Genomic DNA, 25,751 nt, shown 5'->3' with positions numbered 1-25,751 from the left:
GATGTTTGCCTCAGAGGGCAGCAGACCCACCCCCGCCCAGGTCAGGAGGGACTTAAAGTTGTCCCATGGCTCTTTGGGAGCCTGTAGGTGGTGAGCCTGGGGGTTTCTAATGGAGAGGCATCCATAGCCACTGGCAGTCATTGTAGAGGCAGCAGTGACCGAATGGGCCATGGAGGCAGGACCATCCTCTTGCCCATACAGGCAGCCACTCCAGGGCATGTCCGAGCAGAGTGATTAAATGACATTTGCAGATAACCAGAGCCCTTTGGTCTCCTGGGCTGACCCATCCATGGCCCCACAAAGTCCTGAGGCTTCCTTGTCAAGCGCCTGGCATTGGCCAGGACAGCCACACATCAAAGCAGGACAGGGAGGCAGTGTTCCTGTGACTGGAGGCCCGTTTGCCAGTCCCTTGTCTGTGCAGAGTTCCTTGGATGGCGTCAGCCGACTGCATTGACTCCTTGTGGGAGCAGTGGACTCTGTCTGGCGTTCTGTGCATGGCGTTCCCCTCTGGGTCCCTCAGTTTGACCTGTGAGCTGCACCCCATCCCTGTTTCTTATTCTTTGCCCTCCATTTTCAGTTCAGTTCTGGATTCTGTGGGCCCCCCCTTCACCTGAGGGGGCCAGGCTTTCCATTACTTTGGTGAGTCCCATGCAGGGTTTAAATAGTCCAGCACCCTTATTCAGCGCTAAGTAAGTGCTGCAGAATTAGCCAGCTGCTAGGGAGACCGATTCCTGCGGCATTCAGCATCATATTGACAGGCCCCTGTGGGAATGTTGCAGTACTGGGAACGTCAAGAGATCAAACAGCATAACCCCAGCAAATCAAGAGGACAGCCCACAATATCATGAGATTTTTTAAGAAGACGGTAGTGTGGTTTTTTGGCCTGTCCTTTAATTTTTCAACTCCCCCTGCCCAGCCCCAGCGTGGGTCTGTGAGACAATTAGTGCCTCTCACTCTCCCAAATGTATTGAGTAAGGGGATTTGCCCCCCGTCCCCCACTGCAGGAGCTCTCACCCCAACATCTCCCCATCCCCTGCCGTGCAATTAATTCTGCCCCTGACCTCCAAATCAGTCCTGTCCCAGCCAGTCCCCATATCAGTTCTGCCCATCTTACTTCACCCTATCAGTTCTTCCCTCCATCCACCATCAGTTCAACCCCCCAACACCCTGTTATTTCTGCATCCCCCATTAGTTCAGCCTGTCCTAAGCACCCCATCAGTTCTACCCCCAGCCCTCGCCCCATCAGTTCATCCCACCCAGCCCCCACCTCCCTAGTTCAGACCACTCTGCTCCTCCTGTGGCTCTTACCCCCTCTCCCAAGCCTGGGGGGCTGCAGTGGGCACCTCTCTCCTCCTTCCAGGCTGGGTGCTTCCCAGGGACTCTTCACCCCTCCCCAGGGAGGTGTTGCAGGGAGTGGGAGGAGCAGAGGCACCTTCCTCTCCTGGCTGCTCACAGGAGGAAGGAGAGGAGCTGAGCTGCTGGAGTCTCTAGCTCCCTCCTCCGTTGGCGTTTCCCTGGGGAAGGGGAGAGAGAGAGCTCTTTCTGCAGCAGCTCTGGTGGGTCACTAGAGGAGTGGAGCTTCTCACATCAGCCGAAGCCCGGCTCCAGCCCCAACCAAAATCCTTCCATTCCCGAAAAAACCGTAAGAGTTGGCAACACTGATGTTAACGCGGCTGCGCTCGCTGCTCCATCCGAGCCAGCAATGGCTCTGCAGGGCCAGGCTCATTTGTAGCAGCCAGGGAGGGGAAGAGACCAAGACTAGAGAGTGGGGTCAGTTCCCAGCTCTGCTACAAGTTGCCCGTGTGACCTGGGGCAAGCCACGTCAGCCCAGCTCCTCAGCGGGATGCAGGCGCCTATGGCCACTAGGTAGGTGTCTGCGGCCACTTCTTAAACACCGCTGGCATTTTCAAAACTGCCACTTCCCTGCTGCCTAACCCTGTAGGCCCCTAAATCCCTATGTGCACCAGCATCTCTGACAATCAGCATTCACAAAGCCACCCGAGCCCTGATGCCGCCCCACTGCCAAGGAGCTGTTCAGAGTCGTCGCTCAAGCCAAAGTCCCAGAGGCCCCAAAGTGAGTCTCAAAGTAGGTGGGGGAACGGCAGGGCTCCATCCTGTTGGTGTGCTCTGAGCCTGCCTGAGACCTGTGAGATCCCACAGCAGGAGGTGCCAGAGGCAGGCACGGCTCTGCCTGTCCTCACGCCTTTCCCCATGCTGGCGTCCTCTTTGCTGTCTGTCCCTCAGCAGGGGGGGACCTTGGTTTGCCTTTGTCCCATTGCCAGTGGACTGTGTGGGACAGGACTCAGCTCACGGGGTGTGTGAGAAAGCCGATCTCGGGGCAGCACTGATTTCCTCAGCCCTTTCAGCTGGGATGGAGGGATGGAAAAGATCCCTTCGAACAGAGAGCCTAAGAGGAGTCAGTGCCCCTGGGAGCCAGCATCCAGCAGGCTGATACTCACTGATCTCCTCTAACAGTCACAAGTCCCCCCAGAGATGGAGCAGGCCCCACTGAAAGAGTCAGGTTCTCATCTGAACCCCCTCCCCAGCTTAGCTGAGCGCCTCACAGTCTTTAGAGGATTTCCCCTTGCAACGTGCCTGGGCGCTTGCGCCGTGCTATGATCTGGGGGGCGGAGGCCCACAGCCCCTAAGGGGAGAAGGTTTCCAAAAACACCACTAGCAACGAGCGTTAGGGGCTGAACAGGTGTCTTCGGAAAACCTTCCCCTGGGCCACTCACCCAAGGGCCTACAGAAAGCTGCAGCCAAACAGGGACTTGAAGCCAGAACTCCTAAATCCCAGGCTAGCACCCCAAGCCCTGGAGCAGCCATGTCCCTGGTGGGGAGAGGACCTAGTAATGCCAGGTGGGAGAGGGGGGAAAGGCAGCCAATGCTGCTCCCCCTTTTCCCCCCTCCCCAGCATACCAAGCCGAGGCCGTTTTTTGGCAGGGGGCGGGGAGGGACAGAGGCAGATGGTAAGGGAGCACAAAGGGTTGTGGTTTGAGGGGGAATTTTTAAAGGGGTCATTTAAAAAGATAAGTAAATGATTAGCCCTGTCCCGTTGTGCGTCATTAGCCAACGCGGGGGGCCACCCGAGCGCCCTACCTCCGCTTTGCTGGTTCCGCTCACTGCTTGCATCTCGTCTTTCTGTTGTCAGCTCTCAGGATAGGGCGTCCGGCCCTCCTACGGGAGCTGCGCCTGGCCCCCTGGGAGTGTGCCCAGGAACAATAGCTGCCAGCAGGGCAGGCGTGGCCCCGCGTGGCACTTAGCAGGCCCCTAGGCACGCTGCTGTGGGTCCTTCAGCAGCAAGTGCGCTGAGTGCCATAGCCAAGGCCTAGCACCTCCAGATCCCTGCCTCGACCAGTGGACAGGGCTGGCTGGGTCAGAGGGAGGTGGGAGTCTCAGAGGAGCTCGCTGTGCGATTGAAGAGCCTGCCAGGGCCTGACTTTCCCACTGGAAAGCGAAAGGGCAGGAGATGGGCAGCACCTGGAGCTCTCCCCGGTCTCATGGAGCTGAGGCCAAGGGCCCTCATCCCTGCTGGGGGGCTAACAATGCAGGCGAACTCCCCCATGCTAGCAGCTGGGGAACATTCCTTCCTCTGGAGCATGTGCATCCTGTCACCGCCACGGGCGCCTTTTCGCAAATATTTAGACAAGACGGGGCGAGGTTGTTCCTTGGGAGGTCAGGGGTGCAGAGGACAGGAATAAAGCAACTCTGCTCTTGGTGGCTGCCAGCCCAGGGGCTTGGCAGAGAGACCGGGCTTGCCTCTCCACGGGACGGGGCTGAGGACAGGCAAAGGAAGCATCAGCTTCTGGGTCACTGCTGTGTGGCTAGGCCCGGCTCCTCCTAGCCCAGGAGTTAAAGGGAGGCCGAGTGGGACGGCTCAAGGGAATTAACTAGGAGGTGAGGGGTTAGGGAGCTCGGTTCTTCTGGGCTCACACCGGCTGCCTCCTCCCCACCTCACTGTCCCCTGTGCTCCAGTTCCCCTCCCCCCCCCCGCACCATTCTGGGACTCTCCAGGTACCCCCTTTTTGCCTGGGCTCCCCATCTCAGCTTCCCCCCCCTCACTGTTCCAGGAGCTCCCATACACCCCCTTTTTCCTGGGCTCTGCTCCCCAGCCCTGCCTGGCACCGTTCCAGGTGCCCACTGGCATTCCTGCCAGCCTCCACACTCCGCGCCCCAGCTCAGCATTCCCCCTGCTGCTGCCGCACTGGCTGGTACAGTCTGAGCTCGGCCCTCTCTGTGCTGGGGTTTCCCTGGGGGCTGATGGTGCTGTGGGTTATAACCATGGGGTGGAGGGCAGCCCCCATCCCACGGTGGCGGGGAGGGTGGTGTTAACCAGAGTACATTGCCAGTGGCGGGCCGGAGCACACTGAAGGCCAGCTGGCGGGGCTGGCTCGCTGCTTGGCTGGTCGTTCTCCTGGGACTAGCAGGTACCCGCCCAGCACACGCTCCGTGTCACAAGCCCAACCATTTGCTCACACATCCCTGTGGGATGGGAGCTGAATGGGGCCCTACTTGCCTCTGGGGCTTGGGGCTCTTTGTACAAATCCGTTGGGCCTGCTCTCTTGCAGAGCTCTGTTTACCCTGCACCATCCTTTCCCCTGGCCCATGTCTCAGTAATCGCACAACCCAGCTCGTTTGAAGCCGGGGCCAGGGACATGCAAGCGGCACTTGGTTATTGTGATGCAGGGCGGCTTTCGCACCCTCTCCCTTGGCTGGACTTTGCCTTTTGAAACACTCCCCGCAACCCCTGTGATCTGGCTCCCCTCCGGGGAGTTGCTATTTCTGTAACTCCAAAAGCTGCAGCCCTCAGATAAGGCCGGCCGTGCCCTGGTGAAGAACTCCGGCCAAGTGGATTTGGCTTGTGATAAAGAAACTGCTTCAAAACTCTTCCTTGCCTTGGGGCTGAGCCACAAGGCAGATGAAGCGGGGAGGCAGTGGAATCCACAGCCAGGAGGGACGCTCATGGGACCCTGAGCAGCTGGGGCATCTGGGCGCAGCAGAGAAAAAGCCCTGGGCAAGAAGCCCACTGCTGCTCAACAAGCCAGTGCTGTGGTGCCCAACAGCACTCAGTCTCCTCTGGGGATATTATGCGAGACCAGAGTGAGACTGGTCCCATGTTTACATGGGGAGGGAGGCAGGCAATGTGGGTCATTGGAGAAGTTGGAGGTGGGGGGTCTAGAAAGGGAGGCAACCTTGTGATGCCTCTCGGGGCACCTGGGCCTGAAAGCAGCCTTGTTACCCCAAGCCTCCCACGTGTGAGAGTCTCAGCAAAACGTGCAGGGGGATCTCTGCCACCACCATCCTCGCAAGCCCTCTCCTTTGGCTTCTGCCCGCCCTGGCTTCTCCTTACAGGTTAGCAGTAGGGATGTCCCAGGCCCTGAGTCCCTGCGAATCGTTCTCCTGTGCCATCCAGCCCTGCTTGCAGAAATCCCAGATGTTGTGCCGCCCAAAGGAGCCGAGGGCCCCAGTTTTACCTTAAATCCCCGTTCCAGTAAGCCACACAGCATGTGTCATGAAATAAAAGACGGTTTATTTAAGAAAGAACCAAGAGTCAGCGAGAAACAACAGAGAGGGGGTGGAAACATGTCTACAATACAAAACAAAATGATAACAACCCAGACTTGGGGCTACACCCTTTCCTAGTTAATAAAGTAGGTCATGTGTGTCGTTTCCCCCCCGCCCCCGGCCATACACTGAATTAGTCTTTTGTCTTTATTCCCAGCCAGGGTCAGCGCCTGCCTGCTATAATGTTCCTTTTCACCTCCAAGTGGTTTCAATTGTTTGCAGCTGTCTCTGGGGGTTTTCCATTGATGGTCTTGGGTTGGAGCGGGGGTGTGTGGGGGTGGGGGGCGGGGGGGGGGTGTCAACAAATAGCACCTGGCACTACCTTGCTGGCTCAGCAGGGCCAGGTGACACCTGCTTTCTGCGCAGATCCATTATCCTCAGGTGGCTTAACTTGTATGCCAAGTCCATAAAGCATACGTTCAATAGCAATACCTTATCAACTATCGTATGTACAGCTCACCATGATTATGAATCCAGACCTGTTAGGAGCATCTCTTTATTGGCAAATACCCTGTGAGACCTGTTTGGTGTAGTGAGTTTGTCAGGTCTGAGGGGAGCGGTGTTTGCAAAGAACAGGGCACTCTTTGCCAAGGGGTTGCAGTATCACAAACACCTTATTGGCGGCAAGACCATCCCCAGGACTCCCCAGGCAGGAAACTGTTGCCACTATTTTAGTGTCTCAAAAGCAAGCCCCCGACCATATTCTTTTAGTGCAGCGGAAGCTGGCCCAGTGGTTAGGGCTCTAGCATGGGGTGTGGGAGACTTGGGGTCATTACTGGCTGAGCTGCAGATTTCCCATGTAACCTTGGACTTGTCACTTAGCCTCTCTGTGTCTCGTTCCCATCCGTGTTGTGAGGCTAAAACCATCAAAGCGTGGGAGGATAACTGCATTAAGGACTGGGAGACGCTCAGATACTGGGGTTATTTTGGGGGGGGGGGGCGTATAAGTACCGTAGAGCGATAAACTAAATCAGGCCAGGCCTCCATTTCAAAGGTGTCCGGTCACCGTAGCACTGGTACCACCTCCTGGGGCAAGAGGGTTGGTCACACTCCACCCACAAAGGGGCCAATGTGTGCCCAGTGCTGGTGTGGTTCTGTGATGTAAACACCTGCCCTCTCCCCCAGAACAGGGCTGAGAACCATCAGGCTCATTGCACTACAGTGCTGGGTGGAATTTGACCTGGGGAGCTGGACCCAGGCAGACCTGGAGCCCAGACGGTTGGTTGGAAGCTGTATCTGCTGTGTGCTGCAGTTGGCCCTGGCTTGTCTGATGTGTGCTTTCTGTCCCTGCAGGGCATCCCTGGGGATCCCTCCCTGCACAACATGCTCTGCAAAGCTGTGAAGGCCACGTTCAACCGGAGCCGAGACATCTGCACCGTGCACGTGAACACCGCTGGGAATGCCCCCAACAGGATTGCTGTGCTCGGTGTTTCTGTGCAAAGTGAGCCCTCCTCGCTGCCCGCGGGCTCTGCAGGAGGGAGAGGGAAGAGGTTGGGGGCATCTTACTGCTAAAGACCTTTTAGCCCAGTGGTCCCCAAATTGTGGGGTGTGCCCCTCTCTACAGGGGCATGGAGGAATGTCCAGCTTGCGGGGGGAGGCAGTGGCCCGGGCCAGCCCCCCATGAGGGATGGAGGGCAGGGAGGATCCCCACCCAACCCCGCTCTGGCCCCGGCCTCAGCCATAGCTGTGGTCCTGGTTTCACTCCCAGCACCCAGCTGCAGCCCTGCTCCAGGCTGTGGCTCAGCCGCCAGCCCCTGCTCTCGGCCTGAGCTCGCACGCTTGGCCTCAGGCCTCCGTTCTTGGCCCCAGCCCGGCCACGACTCTGCTTCAGGCCTGGTGGGGGAAGGTGGAGATGCGGATACATTCCATTACTGCGGGGGGCGTGGGAGGCAAGAAGAAGTTTGGGCACCACTATTTTAGCCTTTTCAGGAAGCACAGGAGAAGCACGGGAAGCCTGGTGGAAATCATGGAGCTGTGTAATCAGCCTTACTGGGGACTCCCGTACTTTCCATTAAGGGCTGGTTTGGGGCTCCGCGCCATTGTTCCCGCTGTCATCCTTTGGCTTGTGATGGAAGCCCAGTGGCCCCAGTAATCAGTGAACCGCTAGGCCACTGCTCTGGTACCAAACCTAGTTGCTAGGTGGATCAGTGGGGACCAGCTTAATTTCATCTTCCAGTAAGGTTATGACTCATTAGTCAATATCAACAAGGGAACAGAGCCCAGCCCAGGGAGGAAAAGCCTCACCCCATGGAGGCGCAGGAGAGTAGCTGTGCAATGATCTCTCACTTCAAGGGCCCCAGTTCAAATCCAGCCCAGCTCAGGCGTGACCGAACGTCAATTCGATGGCTGTTGGGTTGCTGACGTGAAATGAGGTGGTAGGTTTCAGTCCAGGCTGCAGGTGCTTCAATGGTTAAAGTGCCCCACAAGGACTGACCTCCTTTGGGCACCCACAGAGGTGAGGACAGTGTTGTACAGGGCCTGGAGATGGACTCCCCTTCTTTCAGCAAGGCCAGGAGCTTACAGCCAGTTTACACAAGCAGGACAGGCCAGAGTTCTCATGCTTCAGGACAGAAGCTAACTGCTAGCTGTCTGGGGTCAGGAAGAGATCTCCCCTTGGGGCAGGCTATTCTGTAACTGCCCCCTACGGGGGCTCTTTTACTCTCTTCTGAGGCAGCTGGTACTGGAGCGGGGATTTGCTCTCACAGCTGAGGAGGGTAGCACCTGCCTCTCTGTTTAATGCCACTCATGGCGTGGGGCGGGCGGGGGAGAGAAAGTGAAAGTGATGCATGGTGCTCCCCCTCTCTACCCACCAGGGAGAGCTGCTGGTACCAGACCTGGCCAGTGGTCTCATGTGGGCGAGTGTGCAGAGAGGGGTCTCAAAGCTCAGGCAGACCTAAATAATCCAAGTTGGCGCTCTGGGCACACAGCCCTGCTACGGCGTCTCCCAACCCCCCTGCAGCTGCATGGTCACCTCAGTAAGAGCCCCACCTCCTCAGGAGATTTAGGAGCCCGCTGCTTGGCAGAGGCTGTTTGCCAAACTGCGGGTAACAATCCAATCCCTCCCGTGCTCCATGAAGGACGCCTGCCCTTGGGGGCAGGGAAGTGACTCCTGGCCTGTGAGCTGCTCTTCAGCCATCCACCCTCCCTGTCTCACCTTCCCCAGTGCTGTCTGCTTCCATCGCATACAGCACTGCCTGATGGCCAGAAACAGCCAGCGGGTGTAACAGCCCTCCCGCGGCATGGGCACAGGGTACGCAGGGGCTGGGATTCGGAGCTGCCCTCTTGGGCTATGGGTATGTCTACACCGCAGTGAGGCACCCACAGCTGGCCTCAGGCTAAGGGCTGTTTAATTGCAGGGTAGACATTCAGGCTCAGGCTGCAGCCTGAACTCTGGGATCCCCCCCACCTCGCAGGGTCGTAGAGGCCAGGCTGCAGCCCAAGCCCGAACGTCTACACTGCAATTACACAGCCCCTTAGAACGACCCCCTTAGCCCAAGTCAGCCGGCACAGGCCAGCCATGGGTATTCAACTGTAGTGTAGACTTCCCTCAGGGACTCAAGTACGTGCTTAGGGTGATTGTTTGAAACACTTGGTGCTTGTGAGGCTGGAAACCAACCCCCAAAGCTGATCTCACTAGCCCCGGCTCCCAGCCCCTGGGCTGCAGCCGCTCACCACGTGGCCCTAAGCCGCTGCACAAACAGGACTGCTGGAGTGGACAGAGCGCTGTGGGATCCCGTGGAGGGACCAGCCCAGCCCAGGCGGGGGCAGGGACTAGCTGTCCTGTGAGGTTTGCTCCTGCTTTGATTTCTGTTATCGTCCCGCTCGGCAGCACTTGCGTCATAGCGCCCCTGCAGGGCTCAGGCAGCCCTTCCCCCAGCTGGAGCTCTGGCACCCAAAATCTCCCTGGTTAAACGTTCCTTTGAACCACTGTGCTTTGGGCCTGGGTGTCGCGCTGCGGAAAGGTATTAGAGTTACAGCCCTGGGCTCCAAGCCAACAAGCATCCAGGCCGTAGGCAAAGCACAACCAGGAGCACAGCCTCCTGGGGCCTGTGGCCTCCTTAACCCCATGCACCAAGCCTAACGGCAGAGAGGGCTGGGTGGTCTCCCTCCCCTGTTTAATCCTGGGTTTCTCTGCAGAGGCCCAAGGCACTGATCATGGTGGCACCGGCGGGGAGGGGGCTGCCATTTATTCACTGCAGGGCCTGGGGCAAGTCGCACCGTTTCCTCATGTGTGAGACAGAGGCTGAATGGCCCGAGCTCCGCCTGGCACAACTGCTCGCAGCTGTTACGCAGGGGCCGCCGTTCACCTCTGGCTGGTTTCTCCCTACAGCCAACGCCGCGCCCAAGGAGCTGTTTGACCTGCTGGAGACGAAGAAGGGAGAGCTCCAGCAGGTGAGTGAGTCCCCCCCGTCCCCCCCCCGGACGAACTCCACTTCCCATTTCTTGGGAGGAGGCTTTGGGCGAACGCTGCTCAGGGCCAGCTGCCGAGAGGACGTTGGCTGGAGCTCTGGGGCTGGAAGGCGCTGGAGACAGTCCCACTGCTCCCTGCCGTGCCAGCCCCAGGGCAATCAGCATCTCTATTTCTAAAGGGTTTAGCCTGTGACGAAGAGGAGCCAGTTCCCCGCTGCTTGGACCGGCAGGGGATGAGAACACAGGGGTGGAGTCTCACTCAGCCCAGCTGTTGTCCTTGGACATCCATCCCTCCCCCTCTGCGCAGGCTGCAGAGAGTCCCTGCCAGGGCAGGACAGCGTAGCGGACCCCCGCCGTGCTGGGTGATGTATGCCACAGTTGCATGCGCCCAGCTGAACGGCAGCCAGCTGTTGCATGCAGGCCCAGGCTGGGGAGAGCGGGCAGGAGCTGGGCCACTTGCGGTGCCACGGAAAGAGGACTGTAGGGGGCACCTGGGGGGGCGGGTGCTCTGTCAGCGGAGGCTAGGCCCTGAGGGAAGGGAGTGTGGGTGCTGCTGGATCTGCCCCCTCAACCTTCTTGCTCGTGGTAGCTTGGCATCAGCAACGTCACCTATGCCAGCAAGTGGCTGAAGGAGGAGACCGAGGACCGGTTCAGCATGCCCTTGATCATCACCATCGTGTGCATGGCCTGCTCCCTGCTGCTCATCGCGGCCATCTACGGCTGCTGCCACCAGCGAGTCGCCCGTAGGAAGGATCAGGTAAGCCGCTCCCAGCCTCCGTGCGCCCGCGGGGGCTTCCCGTTACGGCCCTGGCCCCCTCCACGGGAGGGGCGTTTTGTTTAGTCAATCAGCAGAGAGAAGGCTGGGGTGACCTGCCTGGCGGGGGAGAAGGGACCTGTGCCCGAACGGGGCCTGGGCTTCTGCCACAAGCAGAGGACGGGGGGTGCCTGCTCGGTGAGCATGGCTGGGCTGGGAGAAATGATAGGGAGTAATCTCCCTCCCCCCACCCCTTACATTAGACTGGCAGGAGCTGGTCAGAATTTCGTCCCAGGGAAACCTGGTTTTGATGCAAATTGTTTTTGGTCAAGCACAAAAAAATGCTTTTGGGGAATCACTCTGTTGGCAATGAAACTGACTTTCTGATAGAAAAACAAAAATGGGTAAAAATTTTGGTTATCAAAAAACAGGTTTTGGGGATTTTTTCTTCAAAATTTCCCCTGAATTTTTTTTTTTTTGATGAAACCCCACCCCCGCAGAGCGATTTGATTTCTTTCAAAAAGTTTTTGGGGTTTTTAAATTTCTGGTAAAAAATAATTTTTCAACCAGCTGTACCCCAGACTCCGCCCCCTCAGGAAATCAACCAGGAGACGGCCCCCAGGGGAAAGTTATAGAACAATCTGCCCGTTATGCAATTTCATACGCTCTCCTGTAACGGCTCTAACGCTCGCCTCTATCAGAAACAGAATATGGGACAAGATGGGCTGACAGTTCCCACATGTCTGACATTTTTAAGTGGGTGGCAAGCTTTTCCCTCAGGTTCCCGTTCAAATTAAATCCGAGATGTTCCCTTGGAGCCCAGCTCACACAGCGAGCACAGGGTCAGTCCCTGAGCACGCAGCCCAGAAAGCTGGTTTTGAAGTGATGGGCAGCTTGGCTCCCTTCCCCGAGCCTGCATTCCATCCCTCTAGGTGCTCACAATGTAGCTAAGGTAGCAGAGGATCAAAGCCCCAGTGGGAGTTATGCACCTAAATACCTTTGGGGCTCGAGGCCTGAGTGCCTCCTTAGGTGGGTGAGTCTGTTGTGAGCAGAACGGTAGGGTTTACAGTAGGCTGACAGGGCGTCAGACGTTTCTCCTGCTCATGTCCCTTTGAGTTTCCCTGGGAGGATCAGGCTCACAGCAGAACAGGCTGGAACGTTGTGCCCAAAGGTTCCCCACCGATCTGAATACTGGCCTGTACTGAGTTACTCCTACTATCCCCTCACTGGCTCTGCTGGAGAGTCATTGCATCGCTCTGTGCTGTAGGAAATGCAGATGTGACTTGCAGAGACGGCTGATGTCCACAGGAGGGCACCGGCCCTACCCTTCAGATCAACGCTGCGGGTAGCAATTTAACCCTTTAGTTTAGCACTGCTAGGGAAATCCCTTTGCTCTGCCTTTGCAGAGTCGGGTCTCAAACCTAACAGATAAAGGCAACACCTGGTGCCAAGCTTGTGAGCGAAAAGTCTGGCTGTAGAATCAGCATAAAGAGCCAAAAGATAGCAAAGTACAAGTCACTGCTCCCTAGGTTTACACAGCTCCAACTGCTACTGATAAAAGTTTGGATCCAAAAGAGAAGGAATTTGACAGTCATGTGCAAGAATCCTATGATATGACAAAACCACTAGAGGTCTTCACAAGTTATCCTGAGGGTAGTGTGGGATTTGTCAGAGAATTAGACTCCTCTTTTCAATTGGCTTAGAAATGTCTATAACAGGTGATCACTCAGGGCTGGACTACACTGAAAAGTGAGGTCAACCCAGTTATGACATGTCAGGGTGTGAAAAATCCACAGTTCTGAGCGACGTTGTGAAGCTGACCTAAGCCCCAGCGTAGACAGCACTAGAATTCTTCCGTTGACCAAGCTACCTGGGGAGGTGGATTAACAGCAGCAAGGGGAGGGGCCGTCCCATCGCCGTAGCGAGCGTCTGCACTGAAGTCGCAGTGTGTTAAGTGTAGGCATAGCTTCAGTTTCAAAACCAGTTTGGAAAGAACAGCGAGGTCGACCATAAAGCAGCCTTGCATTGACCTAACCTTTAGTGTAGACCAGGCCTTAGAGACCCATGTGCTGATGAAAGGTGCCACATCACTGGCCCCGGAGACCACAGTCCTCTGTTTATCCACAGAACGGTACAGCACCAACTTCCTACACTCGGGGCTGCTTCTCATGTGCCCCACCTCTGTGATCAGGAGCGAAAAGACAGGCTGGTCTCTAGGTCCATTTAATTTTTGGTCACTGTGCCAAGGCCAAATCCAGGGATGTTAAAGGGACACTGTCAGCTTGAAATTAACTATAAAAATGAAAAGGCATTAGAAGTAGTTACAGAACCCACCTGGGCTGGAGCCCCCCATCAGTGTGAATTCCTTGTATTGCTGTAGGGCTTAGGAGCCCTAGTCCTGGCCCTGGACTGCATTGTGCTAGGCACTGTACACACAGAACTAGAGCGTACAGGTTTCTCTCACTCTTCTTGCTCTGAGAGAGGCCCAGCAACAGGTGCAACTCGCTGTATAGGGGAAGGAGTGACACTGACTATACACCATGACCTGTCAGCGCTGGGTGTTGCCTACTGTCGTTCAAAGGTTTAAACACATTTTCAGGCAGAAGTGTGATTTTTAGGTCCTTTTCACGGCAATGTGGACACCTGTCTGGTAAGAATTGGACTGCAGCTCAGCACACTCATGTGCCAAAGGGCCACTGGCCAGGCACAGACAGTAACAGGTATCCGTAATCGTGGGCCTGGGCTGGAGTCAGGTTGGCATCCTTGAGAAGAAAGGCTCTCTCTGCCCTGAGGAAGACAGGCCTTAGTGGTGACTTAGAAGGCTAGCTAAGAAATTGGAACGGCCCATCTGCTCTTCCTGGGTTTGGCTGGAGGCCTTGGGGCTCTGATCAGTATCGTGGGTTCTTACACCTGAAGGGGCAGGCTGTGCCATCTTTAACTCTCACTCACTCACTTTGTCCCAAGAACTCAGAGCAGAGGCGCTCTTAGCAGAGACAAAAAGCAATGGGTGTGGAGCACCCAGACTTGAAAATCCCCTCCCTGCTGTAGTTACCCCTCTTTGAAACCGTTGCCCATCAGCTGAGGAGCCGTGCGCCGTGGATTTCCACCGGTGCAGCTACATCAGAGCAAACCCTTCCCATGTAGCTGAGCTACACGGTTCAGCTCTCAGCCTCTTGGGACTAAAGGGACTAGACCACAGGTGTCTTCCGGGGCAGATGAGGCGTGAAGATCTAATGTAAAAGACAAGCAGATGATCTCTCTTCTCCCCTTGGCAAATACATTTCAGGCCTTCTTTAGACATCATCAGAGCACCTGTTCTGCCCCCAAGTAGGGTTGGGTCCTGCCCAGCACTCACCCCACAGTGGCAGCTCCGGCAGCTCCAGTGCTGTGGGGCTGGCTGGGCTTGGCTCTCCGCGTGGCTCAGGTTTGGCCCCACCCCTGACTGGACTAAATTTGTGAGAGTGGAGCTGTGGTCTGGCTCATGGGGTGGCAGGGCCACTCACTCAAATTTGGCCTACCCAGACTCCCGTCATCATGGCGGCTGGGCCAACCCTGAGCGGTGCTGGGACCCCAGAGGGTGCAGTGCCCGGAGCAGGGAGGCGAGCTCAGCCAGCCCTGTGGGACAGGAGCGGCCACGTGACCCTTTGAAACATTCTGGCAACCTAGTTGTGGGTCCCGACCCCTGGGTTAAGAAACCCTGCTCTGAGAGATATGGGGAGATGGGCTGGGCTGAGTGATGCTCTGCTGGGATCAACACCCGCTTCAGCTCCCCATCTATCTCCAGGGAACCATTCAGAAGCGGGCGGTTTGCGGACGCAGCGCCGAAGAGTCTCCTGCTGCAGTATGTAAGTGATGGAAGTGAATGCAGCCGGCCTGAGTTGTGTGAGCGCCAATGAGAGCTGCTGGCTTTATTTACAAAGCAGCACTTCCAGCTGCTGGCTCCCGAGGAGTTGCCATAGCAGCAGCCTGGCTTTTAATATTTCTGACAGTAGCAGCTAGTAGGCCTTGTTTGTGCAAGGTGCTGTACGGCCACATAACCGACAGCAGTTCTGAGCCCTGAAGAGCTTATTGCCTAAGGTCTGGGCTACACAGGAAAGTTGTGCCAGTTATGTCCATGTAGTCGGACCAATATAACCCCACCCCACCAGTGTGCACGCTCTGATTCTGGTAGAAGAACAGCTTTTCTGGTTTAGCTTAAGCCCCTTCCCAAATACCCCAAGCTAAATTTAAAAAAAAGCCACACACAGGAATGAGTGCCCGGATTGGGATGGGGCAGATGTTATGCCACTATATTAATAGTGATTCCTTTCGCTTATAACTGTAGCAGCTTAAATTTGCTCCGTGGGCTGTAGCAAAGCAAATATCCCGCCCACACAACAACTCTTCCATATAGACAAGACAGATGGAGTGTGGAAGGTAGGCAAATCAGAGGCAGAAGCGCAAGGTCCCACAGCAGGTCAGTGCCAGAGGTTTGGATAGAACCCACCATTCTGACATGTGCTCTGGGCCCTGGTCCCTGCTGTGTCTTTCATTGTTATGGGCCGCATTACATGGGAGGGTTCAGCGCCCACGTTCAGCCTGGTAGAACAGTCATCCCGCTGGCCAGTTTGCTGTAGTCCACAGGGCAGGGGAGGAGTTTGTAGGGGAAGAGCAAGTATAATCCAGTGCCGATTTCCCAAAAAATGAAGGAAGGGTGATCCTGGCTGTTATCAGCCCAGAAGGCCAATTTCCACCCAGTGTCAAACTGAGAAGGGGAACACCAAATAACTATACAGAGCCACGAGCAATAAGCAGCATAATCGGTGGGTTTCATAAAGAAGAAATCCTGCCAGAAACTTAATTGCTTTGCTTTCTGGACTGAGATGGGGACCAACTGGCAAAGCGGCAGTTCTGCGGAAAAGGACCTGGGGATTACAGTGGACGAGAAGCTGGATATGAGTCAGCAGTGTGCCCTTGTTGCCAAGAAGCCCAATGGCATATTAGGCTGCATTAGTAGGAGCATTGCCAGCAGATCGAGGGAAGTGATTATTCCCTTCTATTCGGCATTGGTGAGGCCACACCTGGAGTATTGTGTCCAGTTTTGGTCCCCCCACTACAGAAGGGATGTGGACAAATTGAAGAGAGTCCAGAGGAGAGAAACGAAAATGATTAGGGAGCTGGGGCACATGACTTACGAGGAGAGGCTGAGGGAACTGGGCTTATATAGTCTGCAGCAGAGAAGATAGCATTTCTTTGATTTGATAGCAGCCTTCAAGCACCTGAAAGGGGGTTCTAAAGAGGATGGAGCTCGGCTGTTCTCAGAGGTGGCAAATGACAGAACAAGCAGCAATAGACTCAAGTTACAGTGGGGGAGGTCAAGGTTGGATATTAGGAAACGCTATTTCACTAGGAGGGTGGTGAAGCACTGGAAGGGGTTGCCTAGGGAGGTGGTGGAATCTCCATCCTTAGAGGTTTTTAAGGCCCAGCTTGTCAAAGCCTTGACTGGGATGATTTAGTTGGTGTTGGTCCTGCTTTGAGCTTGGGGTTAGACTAGATCTCCTGAGGTCTTGTCCAACCCTCATATTCTATGTTTCTATGTCAAATGGATTTTAGCAAAGCATTTGATGTAGCGTCTCTTAAAGTCTTATTGGAACTGGCTTGGATAGGAACACTCGAAGAACTAGTAAAAGGCAAAACTCCAGGTAACGGTAAACCAGTGTAGCTGGGGCAGAAGTCTATCCACATTCTATAGTGATGGCTTGTTAGCATCATAGCTGAGCTAGGAGCATGGCTAGAACACCCCATTCAGAACACAGACTGATGATACAAAACTGGAAGAAGTGGTAAGAACCAACCAGGACAAACAAATCCTCTAAAGAGCCCGAGAGAGATCGGAAACATGGGCAGAAAAGAAATATGCACTGGGAAAGACCCATGTGAGGACATCTGGGGGATGCTCCCTCAGGCACCTGACCAGTGCAAGACACCTGCGAGGAGCAACAATGCCCAAAGAGACAACAGAGGGACCATGGACAGCAAGTTAGACGGGAGTGGGCAATGAGACACAGCTGCAAGATGAGCCGGCGTAATATCCAGCTGCACATGCTTGGGCATCACAGCCAGAGCAGGGAACTAATAATCCCTGCCGCTCTGGTGTGACCGTTCTTAGAGCATCAGATTCATTTCCAGGCACCATATCACTAGAAAGATGAGGTGAATCAGGCATGAAATAGTGAATCCCAATGCCTTGGGACGAGCCTGGACAAGAAAGACAGTAGGGAGCATAGAATGGAGAACAATTCTTCATGGCTAAGGGGAGATGGAGCGGATGGGCTATTTGTCCTTTCCCATCTATGACTTCTGTAACAGAGGACTAAGATAGGACTCCATAGCATTATTTATATAGAGGCACTTTGTGACTAAGTGCACTGTAAACCAAGGGTGGCCCCGGTTAAAGAAGGTTCAGACCTGAAGAGCAGGGTTTTTCTTGCCTTGGGAATGCCAGGAAGACAGGTGCAGAAAACAGAGTGGAGCAGGCTAGTTCTGAATGACGATGTGTCGCTGAGCTCAGGAAAGGCGTCGCTGAAGGAATCAGGAGCTAGTGAGGTGAGCCGGGGAGACTGCCCGTCTCTGGCCCTGGGCGTGAGGAGCTGAGGTAGAACCGAGCCACCAGCTGCACTGCACTTCAGACTCACTCTCTTTTTAAAATTCACTGATTGCCTAGCGTCAAAGGCAGGCATAGCTGGCAGATGTGTTATAAGATTCTCCACAGAGCCCCGCCACGGTACCTCAGTCCTGACCCACAGTACCCCAGCCTGCTCCAGTCCATGCCCCTCCATCCCCATTGCTGCGCACTTCCACCCTGACCTACAGCACCCCTGACTAGTCTAGTTTTGGTCATCGCCAGGAATGTCACACTAACATGTCTGGTTGTGAGATGACTGTGCAGTGTGGACAGATGCTGTGAGGATAAGGTTGGCAGCTAGGAAATGCTGTACGTTTATCCACAGACCGACCACACACTCGTTTTCACCACAGATTTCTGTGTTTTTTTTTCTCTTGTCCCCTTCCAGCAACGCCTGACAGAAGAGCTACAGACCATGGAGAATGGCTACCATGACAACCCGACCCTGGAGGTGATGGAGACCTCCTCAGAGATGCAGGAGAAGAAGGTGAACCTGAACGGGGAGCTGGGAGACAGCTGGATTGTCCCCATGGACAACCTCACAAAAGAGGAGCTGGAGGGAGAGGAGGACACGCATTTATAAGTGACATGAAACTCTACCAGCAAAAACAAAAAACAAAACAAAAAAGCAGCCCCAAAATGATCAGAGCCACAAGTGCCATCGCTTGGAGCATCCGGTGGAGCAAGGAGACACACTGGTGCCTGAATGCCCCGTTGAGGCAGGAGACCATGCCTGGAGTTTGCTCTGGCCCAAACGTCGTTCAATCAAAACATATTCACTGTCCAGACTAGGTTGTATTTTTGCTTCTATAGCGCGAGAGTGCCTGTATTTAAGCCTTGACTAGAGGAGACAAGAAAGTTCAGCTTCTGGCCATCGCAAAAGGATGAGAGTTGATGGCCTCCTGCAGGGCTTCTCATCCTTTTCCATACTGGGACCCCTTCTGTCTAGCTGGATCTAGTATTATGGGAAGGGCAGAGTGGTCATGACCCCCTGCCCGGGCTGAGAACCCTGGATACAGAATGATCAGAAGCCTCTGGTGCCTAATGGGGTACTCCAGAAACCAAGTTAGCATCATAGCGGATTTGCCTTAGCGAAGGATGCTACTCAGGGTGGAAGGGCTGGAGGCAAAGGGCTCGCGATCTACTGTCAACTCTTTGCTCTGCTGTCATGTGCATCACCTGGTGTCAGTGCCCAGTACATTGTGAGCCTCTGCATCCTGTTTGTTCTTTTTCCATCACTGCTCCCCAGGAGAAGGAGGATCTTTCCCCCATGTAAACTCCACCGTCACCTGCAGCTCAATAGTCAGACCTCCAGGTTCCACTCCAATCAAATGAGGGGGCAGTGCCATCTAGTGGTGAGAGCTTGGGGGTAGGATAATCGGGGGACTTGGGGGGGGTCCATTCTGTGTGACCTCAAAGAAGTCACTTAGGTGTTCTGTGGTTTTGTTTTTCCCATTTGTTATATGGAGAGAAGCTTTATAGACGTGCCAATTATTAAGTCACAGGAGATAAGGGAAAGAGCAGCGACTGCCCTCATCCCAAGCCACATGATTGCCTGGTCATTTGCCAAGTCTCCCTGGAATCCCTATGGAAAATGCTTTGCATTCACCAAAGCTTCCCCCGCCACCCACCAGTGATCACTCCTGGGTCCTTAATACTCCCTCTGTCCTACATGGCCCTTCCTGGCCTGCAGTGTGACTGACACTGCAGATACACCCTTCCTTCAGGACAGGGGTGATGTTAAGGCTCCAAGACTGCACTTCTGCTGGGGTTTTTTAGCCATTGTAGGTAGATGTTGCCGTGTTATGTTGCCTTCTCAAGCCATTAAAATGCAGCATTTTTCAGATACCATAGTGTCCTTACTACAGCGAATAAAACAGAGTTATTTAATTCTGGGCTGGACTCGTGTCCATAAACAGGCTAAGCAAGAGGTACCTGCTCTGCCTCTGCCATTCAAATGAAATTCCCAAGCCTGTTTTTTTAGCTCCTAGCCCAAAGGTCATAGAAGTTTAAAGGGCAAGTGCGTAGGAAGCTCACCACTTATTTAGGGAGGGTTGCAGTAAGGGTCCTTAGTGAGATCTGCATTTGAAGCAGGACTGAACTCCCTGTTTCATCATTGTAGCTAATGACAAAGTCACTCAAAACGCGCGTTGAAGTTTCTCACCGATGATAAAAGGCATCTAACAGCAGGCAAATAGGAAACTACCATCTTGATGGTGTGGTGCGCAGGCAGAGTCCGGAAATGCAGTTCTGACAAGAATGTATGAATGGAAAGGAGAGATTCAAACTCATTATGTAAGGCAAGGGCTAGTGCTGGGGAGAAACTTAGTGAAGTAGCTGCTGTTAACCCAAAAATTCTCTTACACACCTGAAAATCTGTCATGTGCCAGAACAGGGCTAGCCCCCGCCAGCTCTGACCCTGCGGCATCACACATGCCTTCCTAGGGGGAAAGCGTTAGTAACACCGGCAGCTCTCAGAGCAAATCCAGTCACTATTAGAGAGACAGCGAAATGGCAACAGGCATTTCTAGAAAGAGCCAAACCAGTCATCTGTTCCATGGTGGGCAGTAATCGCTTCTCTCGTCAGCGAATCACTGCAGGTTTCCTTTAAGGACATTTGTTTCACTCCTGAGATCAGTCAGAAACACTACAAAGGCCCCCAACACAGGATTAGAAGAAAACAGATCGAGGCTGTTTTACAGACCGAAACTGACCTGCTGAAACACACACGAGCAATCTCCCTGTGCCATAAGCAGAAGAATGTGTTAGGGCCCAGTGGAACTGGGAACCTAAAGTCGGTGCCAAAATTAGAGCTGGTCTGAGTGAAGTGAGCTAGTCCCATTTCTGGCAGAGTTTTGTGCAATCAGTTCATTTGAAAGCTCTGCCAAGCTGCAAGGGAAAAGAGAACTCAGCAATCAATGAGGGGAGGAGCTCGCCCAATGTCCTATCCAGATCCAGTTGGCACGGGTGAATTTCTGCCAATTCACACACCTAGTTGAAATCAACAGATTTCAAAGGTAGGAAAGGTGAATGAAGGTTGCATCAAGCTCTGAAGGCTTGACTTAATATTTAATCTAAAACGTTACAAGAGATACAAACTGCAAAGCCTCAAACAGATGTGCGTGTAGGATATTTTCTTAAATATGGAGTCAGCCATTGTGAAAAGTTAATGTAAGTGCAAAGAAAAGCACATGGATAGTGTTCTCACCTGCATGCAGACAGTTCCCTCAATTCTGTTACCGTTTTACCTCTCAAACGAGGCTGGTATTACTGGTATGTCTGGATGGCCCCTCTAGTGTTTCTTCTTTAAAAGCCTGTGTTTGCTGATTGATGGTGCTGAGATGCACGCTGAAAAGACTTTACTTCAGTGGCAAATCCGGGGCTGGATTTGGACATTCAGACCTTTTTCTTTAAAAGCCCCACTGCTCTGGGCACTTCGCAAAGGTTTATTAACAAAGGCGCCCAGGAAAAGGCCATTTCACTAAATCCACTCTGCAGCGTAGCGTCTACTTTACTTTAGAACGATCACAGCAATTTCTCACGAGCCAGCTGGGTTATGGGTTTGCTGAAGGCATAGAGAACTCACCAGTGAGCTACGTCGGGCAGGTGTCCTGGCGCATGTTAAAAGTGTAACAGCCGGGATGAACAGAAGTGCAGGGTGTGGAGACTACATCTCCCAACATGCAGTATTCTTTTGATCTGAGCCGCCTAGTCACTTGGATCAAAATGTGCTGGGACCTGTGGTCCCTGTAGGCTGCACCTCTGTATTACAGAGAAGGGTGGCTACACTCTGCTCCCACCTATGCATAATTGGGGCTGCAGGTTCCTCTGCTTAGCAGCTCCCACAAACTCATCAGTCACCTATAAATCAAAAGAGAATTTGCTTTAGCTTCTGCTTGTAGCGGAGATGAAAGGGCAGCTATGAATTGCACAAACTATTGTTTTGTGGCCAATTTGGTTTACACATTCCACAGCTAAGGTGTTCATGAGATTTTGCAGCGGGGAAGTGTCAGTGAAGCAAAAGCCACCTCTTCATGTCGCCACCTTAGGAGGCAAACAGTTTGGAAATCACCTACCTATTGATTTGGATTGTGCCAGGCAGGGCATCTAAACCTGCGAGAGCCTTGAGAGGTATCAGCAGAAGGCAAACCACAGGGAGCTGCACTTAAATTCCAAGGTCATGGTTGCTGCGGTCAGCCTAGCATCACTCACGTTAACACAGTACAGCGCTATTCCCCCTCATGGCTGGGCACCCTAGAGCAATTCTTAAGTGTTGCCCTTGCTTGGGTCATGGGCAGGGATGGACCAGCGGATAAAGTATGAGCAAAAGGAGCAGCGGCATTAGCTTGGGGGCAGTCGCCAAGTCAAGCTACTGTACAGATTCCAGCCACTAGAGGGGGCATCACTGCTTTAGCCTGAAATACACCAGGATTGCAGGACAGATCAAAATTTCATTCCAGGAGGTGCTGGGGGAGGGAAAAGAAGAGTTCACATTTCTAAGACACTTTTTTTTTTTTTTTTTTAAAAAGTCTGATCTAGCGGTGAGTTTGCAGGGTCTGTTTGTCTCCCTCCTCTCCCCTAAGACCCATCATCATCCCAGGGCTGCTTTGTCTACAGGAACTAAACCTGAGCAAGTTCTGAATTTCTTCCCAGATTTCTTATTTATCAAGTCTCCCTCCAGCACAGGCTTAATTTTAAGAATCTGCAAAAGGCGTCACCGAAGGCAAGAAGCAGAAGTCTGAGCGGGTACAAGAAAGAGGGTATCTAGGCCCCAATCCTGCCATCTGATCAGCCCCGGCAGACCCTCACGCCCACCTTGCAGCTCACCGAAGTCAGTGGAGCTCGGGATAGGTGCAAGGAGGATCCTTGTGTGGCTCATGGCGTAGGGCTGGGGTGCTGGTGCTGAAGAACCCATTATCTGTTTCAGACATTACGACAGAGCCCCGATAGCCCTTGGGCTGGCAGAAAGGCTGGTTAAATCAAAGGGATTTTTGCCTACATAAGAACTTCAGACCAATGTTTACAAAAAACTCCCCAAGCCCCAATAATTTATCCTTTTCTCTGAAAAGGGCTTGACTTTATTTAGGCTCCAAATTTAGGTGCGTTTTTAAAAAAAAGGTTTTCACAGTACAAAACCCAAAACGATTACTTCTGCTCTCTTTTTAAAGGGACACCATCCACTTTAAAACAGGAATCACACTTCTGGCCCTAGGTTTCAGAGTAACAGCCGTGTTAGTCTGTATTCGCAAAAAGAAAAGGAGGACTTGTGGCACATGAGAGACTAACCAATTTATTTGAGCATAAGCTTTCATGAGCTACAGCTCACTTCACTTCTGGCCCTAAACACTGTACTCTCGACTGTTGCAAGGACCATCTTGTTCATCTTCTGTAACGGAAAGCGATTAGATAATCATTTTTCCTCTGCCTTTTCAGTTTGTTCGTGATCAAGTTCAGTTTCCCTGTGTAACCAGCCTCTCTTGTTTTTGTGGGTCTTTAACACAACAGCAGCAGTGAGAACATTTTAAAAGACAGGAACCAGATCTTGAAACCACAATAGGTGACAGGAAGTCGCGTGGGCAGGTGTCGTGGTAACAAGTTACTTTAAACAGGCTCAAGTGGACCGTGTCCCTTTAATTTAATCTGCACCATTGTGAACCCAGAGACTGTCTTGTGCTGGATCAGGAAATGCAGAAAATGAAAATAACCTCCTTCATTCGAAGGCAGTGTGGTTTGAGGACAGGGTATTAGACTGGGAGTCTGGAGATCTAGGTTCTAGCCCTGGCTCGGAAACCTAGGGCAAAACACTTCAGGGTGGATTTTAAAAGGTATTTAGGCACCTAACTTCCATTGGTTTCAGTTACAAGTGGGAGCTTGCCCAGGATAACAGGGAAGTCTCTGAAGCTTGGGACGTGCTTCCTGAGGTAGGGGAAGTATGTAACCCAGGCCTGCTTGATATGTTCTGTCCACTTCTAGTGGCACCGAGACCATCTAGAGATGTATGAGTCTGCTACAGCCTCACCTAAGCAGCACATGGCTTTTATCTCATGCAGTAGAGGCTCATACACTAAGCCTCAGAGGTCCCAGGTTTCATCCCACCCAGGATCTGTCAGCGTTACACCTACGTACCTTTAAAAATCTGGCCCTTAATCTCTGTGCTCTCAAAGTGTAAAGTTTCCAGAAACAGCACCAAAGTCCCATTTTCAAAAGCAAAAGACACTTAAGGAGCCTTACTGTGAGTGAAAGCCAATGGGCCCAAGGTGTTTACATGTCTGACACGTACAAATATGGGAAAATGTTACCCAAGATCCTGATCTGTGAATCCAGGGGAATATTTACTCTCGTTGGTAGAGCGGGTTCAGATTTATTGAGGAAGAGAGCTATGCATGGAGTGTTACGCATTTCTCTATCCAGGCCAAGAAAAGTGCAGAGCAGCAGGAATGGTGAAAAAGTAACAGACTTTTTGGAGTCTCAGGTGTTAATCATCCGAGGTATTCACACAGGTTAAAGGTTAGGGGGGAGGAAGGGATCTCGACCAGAACTGAATACCCAGTACAAGGAATCGGTAAACTCTCTGATATGAAGTAACCCTTCCCCCTTCTCTCATACACTGAAAGAGTCTGAAAAGTGGGTAAACAAGTGTATGTTCAATATGTAAATATTACTGCTAGTGGTATGGCAATGTACTTAGCACACTTTGCATATTTGTGCACTGCTTTGGGGGGGAAATAAAGCGAAGGTTCAGAGCCCAGTGCTCTGCGAGCAGCCCCACTGAAATGGCTAGGAGTACTCACACAGGCAAGTATTTCTTCGCCTGCAGCAGGGGGATGAGAATCTGACCCAAACTAAGGGGATGTTCATTTCAGGCTATAGCTTGCCAATGGGAGCTGCAGATTAAGATTTGTGGTAGGCCCAGAAGACTTGCTGTGTTCTAGGGTGAAGCGGGATGGCTAAAGCTGACCAACAGTGGCCAAGTGACAGGCTTTGAAGCATGCTGTCGCATTAGAACAAGCAGCTTTGTTTTCATATTTAAACAGGCTCAACCTGCTGGTGTGATGATGCAAAAAGCCTTAAGAAGCTAGTCTCAGCATTTCCAATAACTTTCATAACCATGTTGATTCACAGTTGTTCTAATGGACAACTCAGCCATTTGCAAGCTTGTGTGGCTGCCCTTTTACATAATGTTGGGTCTCTCTTGCTTGTTTGTGCCAAGGAATCTTTAATTGCAGGATATCATCATAAAGTCCTCAATTCAGCAAATCATCCCTATTCAACTAACTTCTTCTCTATGTATGTTCTTATACCATGCTCATCACCAGAGCACCCGAGTGCCTTCTGCCACGTGACGAACATCTGTCTCGTTCTCTCACCCTAACCACAGGCGAAAACCACACGTTTAGGCATGCTAGGGTGTTTTTTGTTTTGTTTTTTAAATATACATGTTGCTATTTATGTTAGAGGAGGCAAGATCAAAAATATGCGCCTTGCACTTGGAGCAGAAAGTGGTTCTCAGCTTTAAGTGCATGCTTAAGCCCTACTGAAATCAGATCTATACTTAACTGCTTTGCTGAACGGGGTGCAGAGACCTGATATCACAGATTGGAGGAACACGGTGCAGGCCCAGGGCCTGACACTGAAATTACAGGTCTCATTCAGAGCAAACAACATTGCTCAGCAAGCAGTGACTAAACATTTGAAGGGGAATTGTGAAATTTATTTATTTTTCCATAACACCATATTTTTAAACCACAAGAAACTTAAAATATAGATTTTTTCCCCTCCCACTTTTTAAATAAAGATTTCCTGTGAAGAATGGAAAGTGATGCAGAGTAGATCATGTTCTTCAAAGTCCGCTAGGAAATAGGAGAACTAGAAAATGCAACTTTGAGCATATTTGGCCTTAAAACTTCATAGTATAATGTAGCCATAATTATGTGTTAGACCAAAAAAATGAAAATCCTCCCAAAAACAATAGCTTTAACCTAAAGATACACTGTACAAATAGAGAGTGTTACCTTCACATTTTGATAAGACAAGTTCTTGCAAGACTTCTATTTTCAGAATCATAGAAGGAAAGTGTAAATAATGCATATTTTATGCTCATAGTCATATGCCATGGTCCAGCTGACAGGAGGTTTATATTACTGCCACCACAGAAAAATTATACCCAAAACAGACTGTGGGGAGGGAAAATACATGTTTAAAGAGGCTATTTTGTTGTTGAATGTTTCACATGTACACAATACAGCTATCTTGTGTGCTGTAGAGTGGCATCTCTCGTAGGGACAGGAGTCTGATTTACACTGGAAGTTACTGAGCAACTGGATTGTAGAGATTGTAATTCTTGCATTTTCCTACAAA

At 52.5% G+C, this 25,751-nt stretch overlaps 1 protein-coding gene across 1 annotated transcript in view; it reads left to right on the top strand.

The window, feature by feature from the left end:
* The window catches only part of PODXL (podocalyxin like), a 31,455-nt gene extending 12,847 nt beyond the window's left edge, over positions 1-18,608 (top strand). Inside the window, exons 5-8 of the mRNA XM_077807180.1 lie at positions 6,859-7,006; positions 9,896-9,957; positions 10,565-10,732; positions 17,782-18,608. Coding sequence (XP_077663306.1) covers positions 6,859-7,006; positions 9,896-9,957; positions 10,565-10,732; positions 17,782-17,976 — 573 coding nt within the window. The 3' untranslated portion in view covers positions 17,977-18,608. The remainder of the gene's footprint in view (positions 1-6,858; positions 7,007-9,895; positions 9,958-10,564; positions 10,733-17,781) is intronic.
* The last annotated feature ends 7,143 nt before the right edge of the window (positions 18,609-25,751 follow it).

Source organism: Eretmochelys imbricata, chromosome 1 (genome assembly GCF_965152235.1).
Source record: "Eretmochelys imbricata isolate rEreImb1 chromosome 1, rEreImb1.hap1, whole genome shotgun sequence".
Lineage (NCBI taxonomy): Eukaryota > Metazoa > Chordata > Testudines > Cheloniidae > Eretmochelys > Eretmochelys imbricata.
Note: the sequence above shows the minus strand (reverse complement) of the source record. Positions and strands in the feature narration are given on the sequence as shown.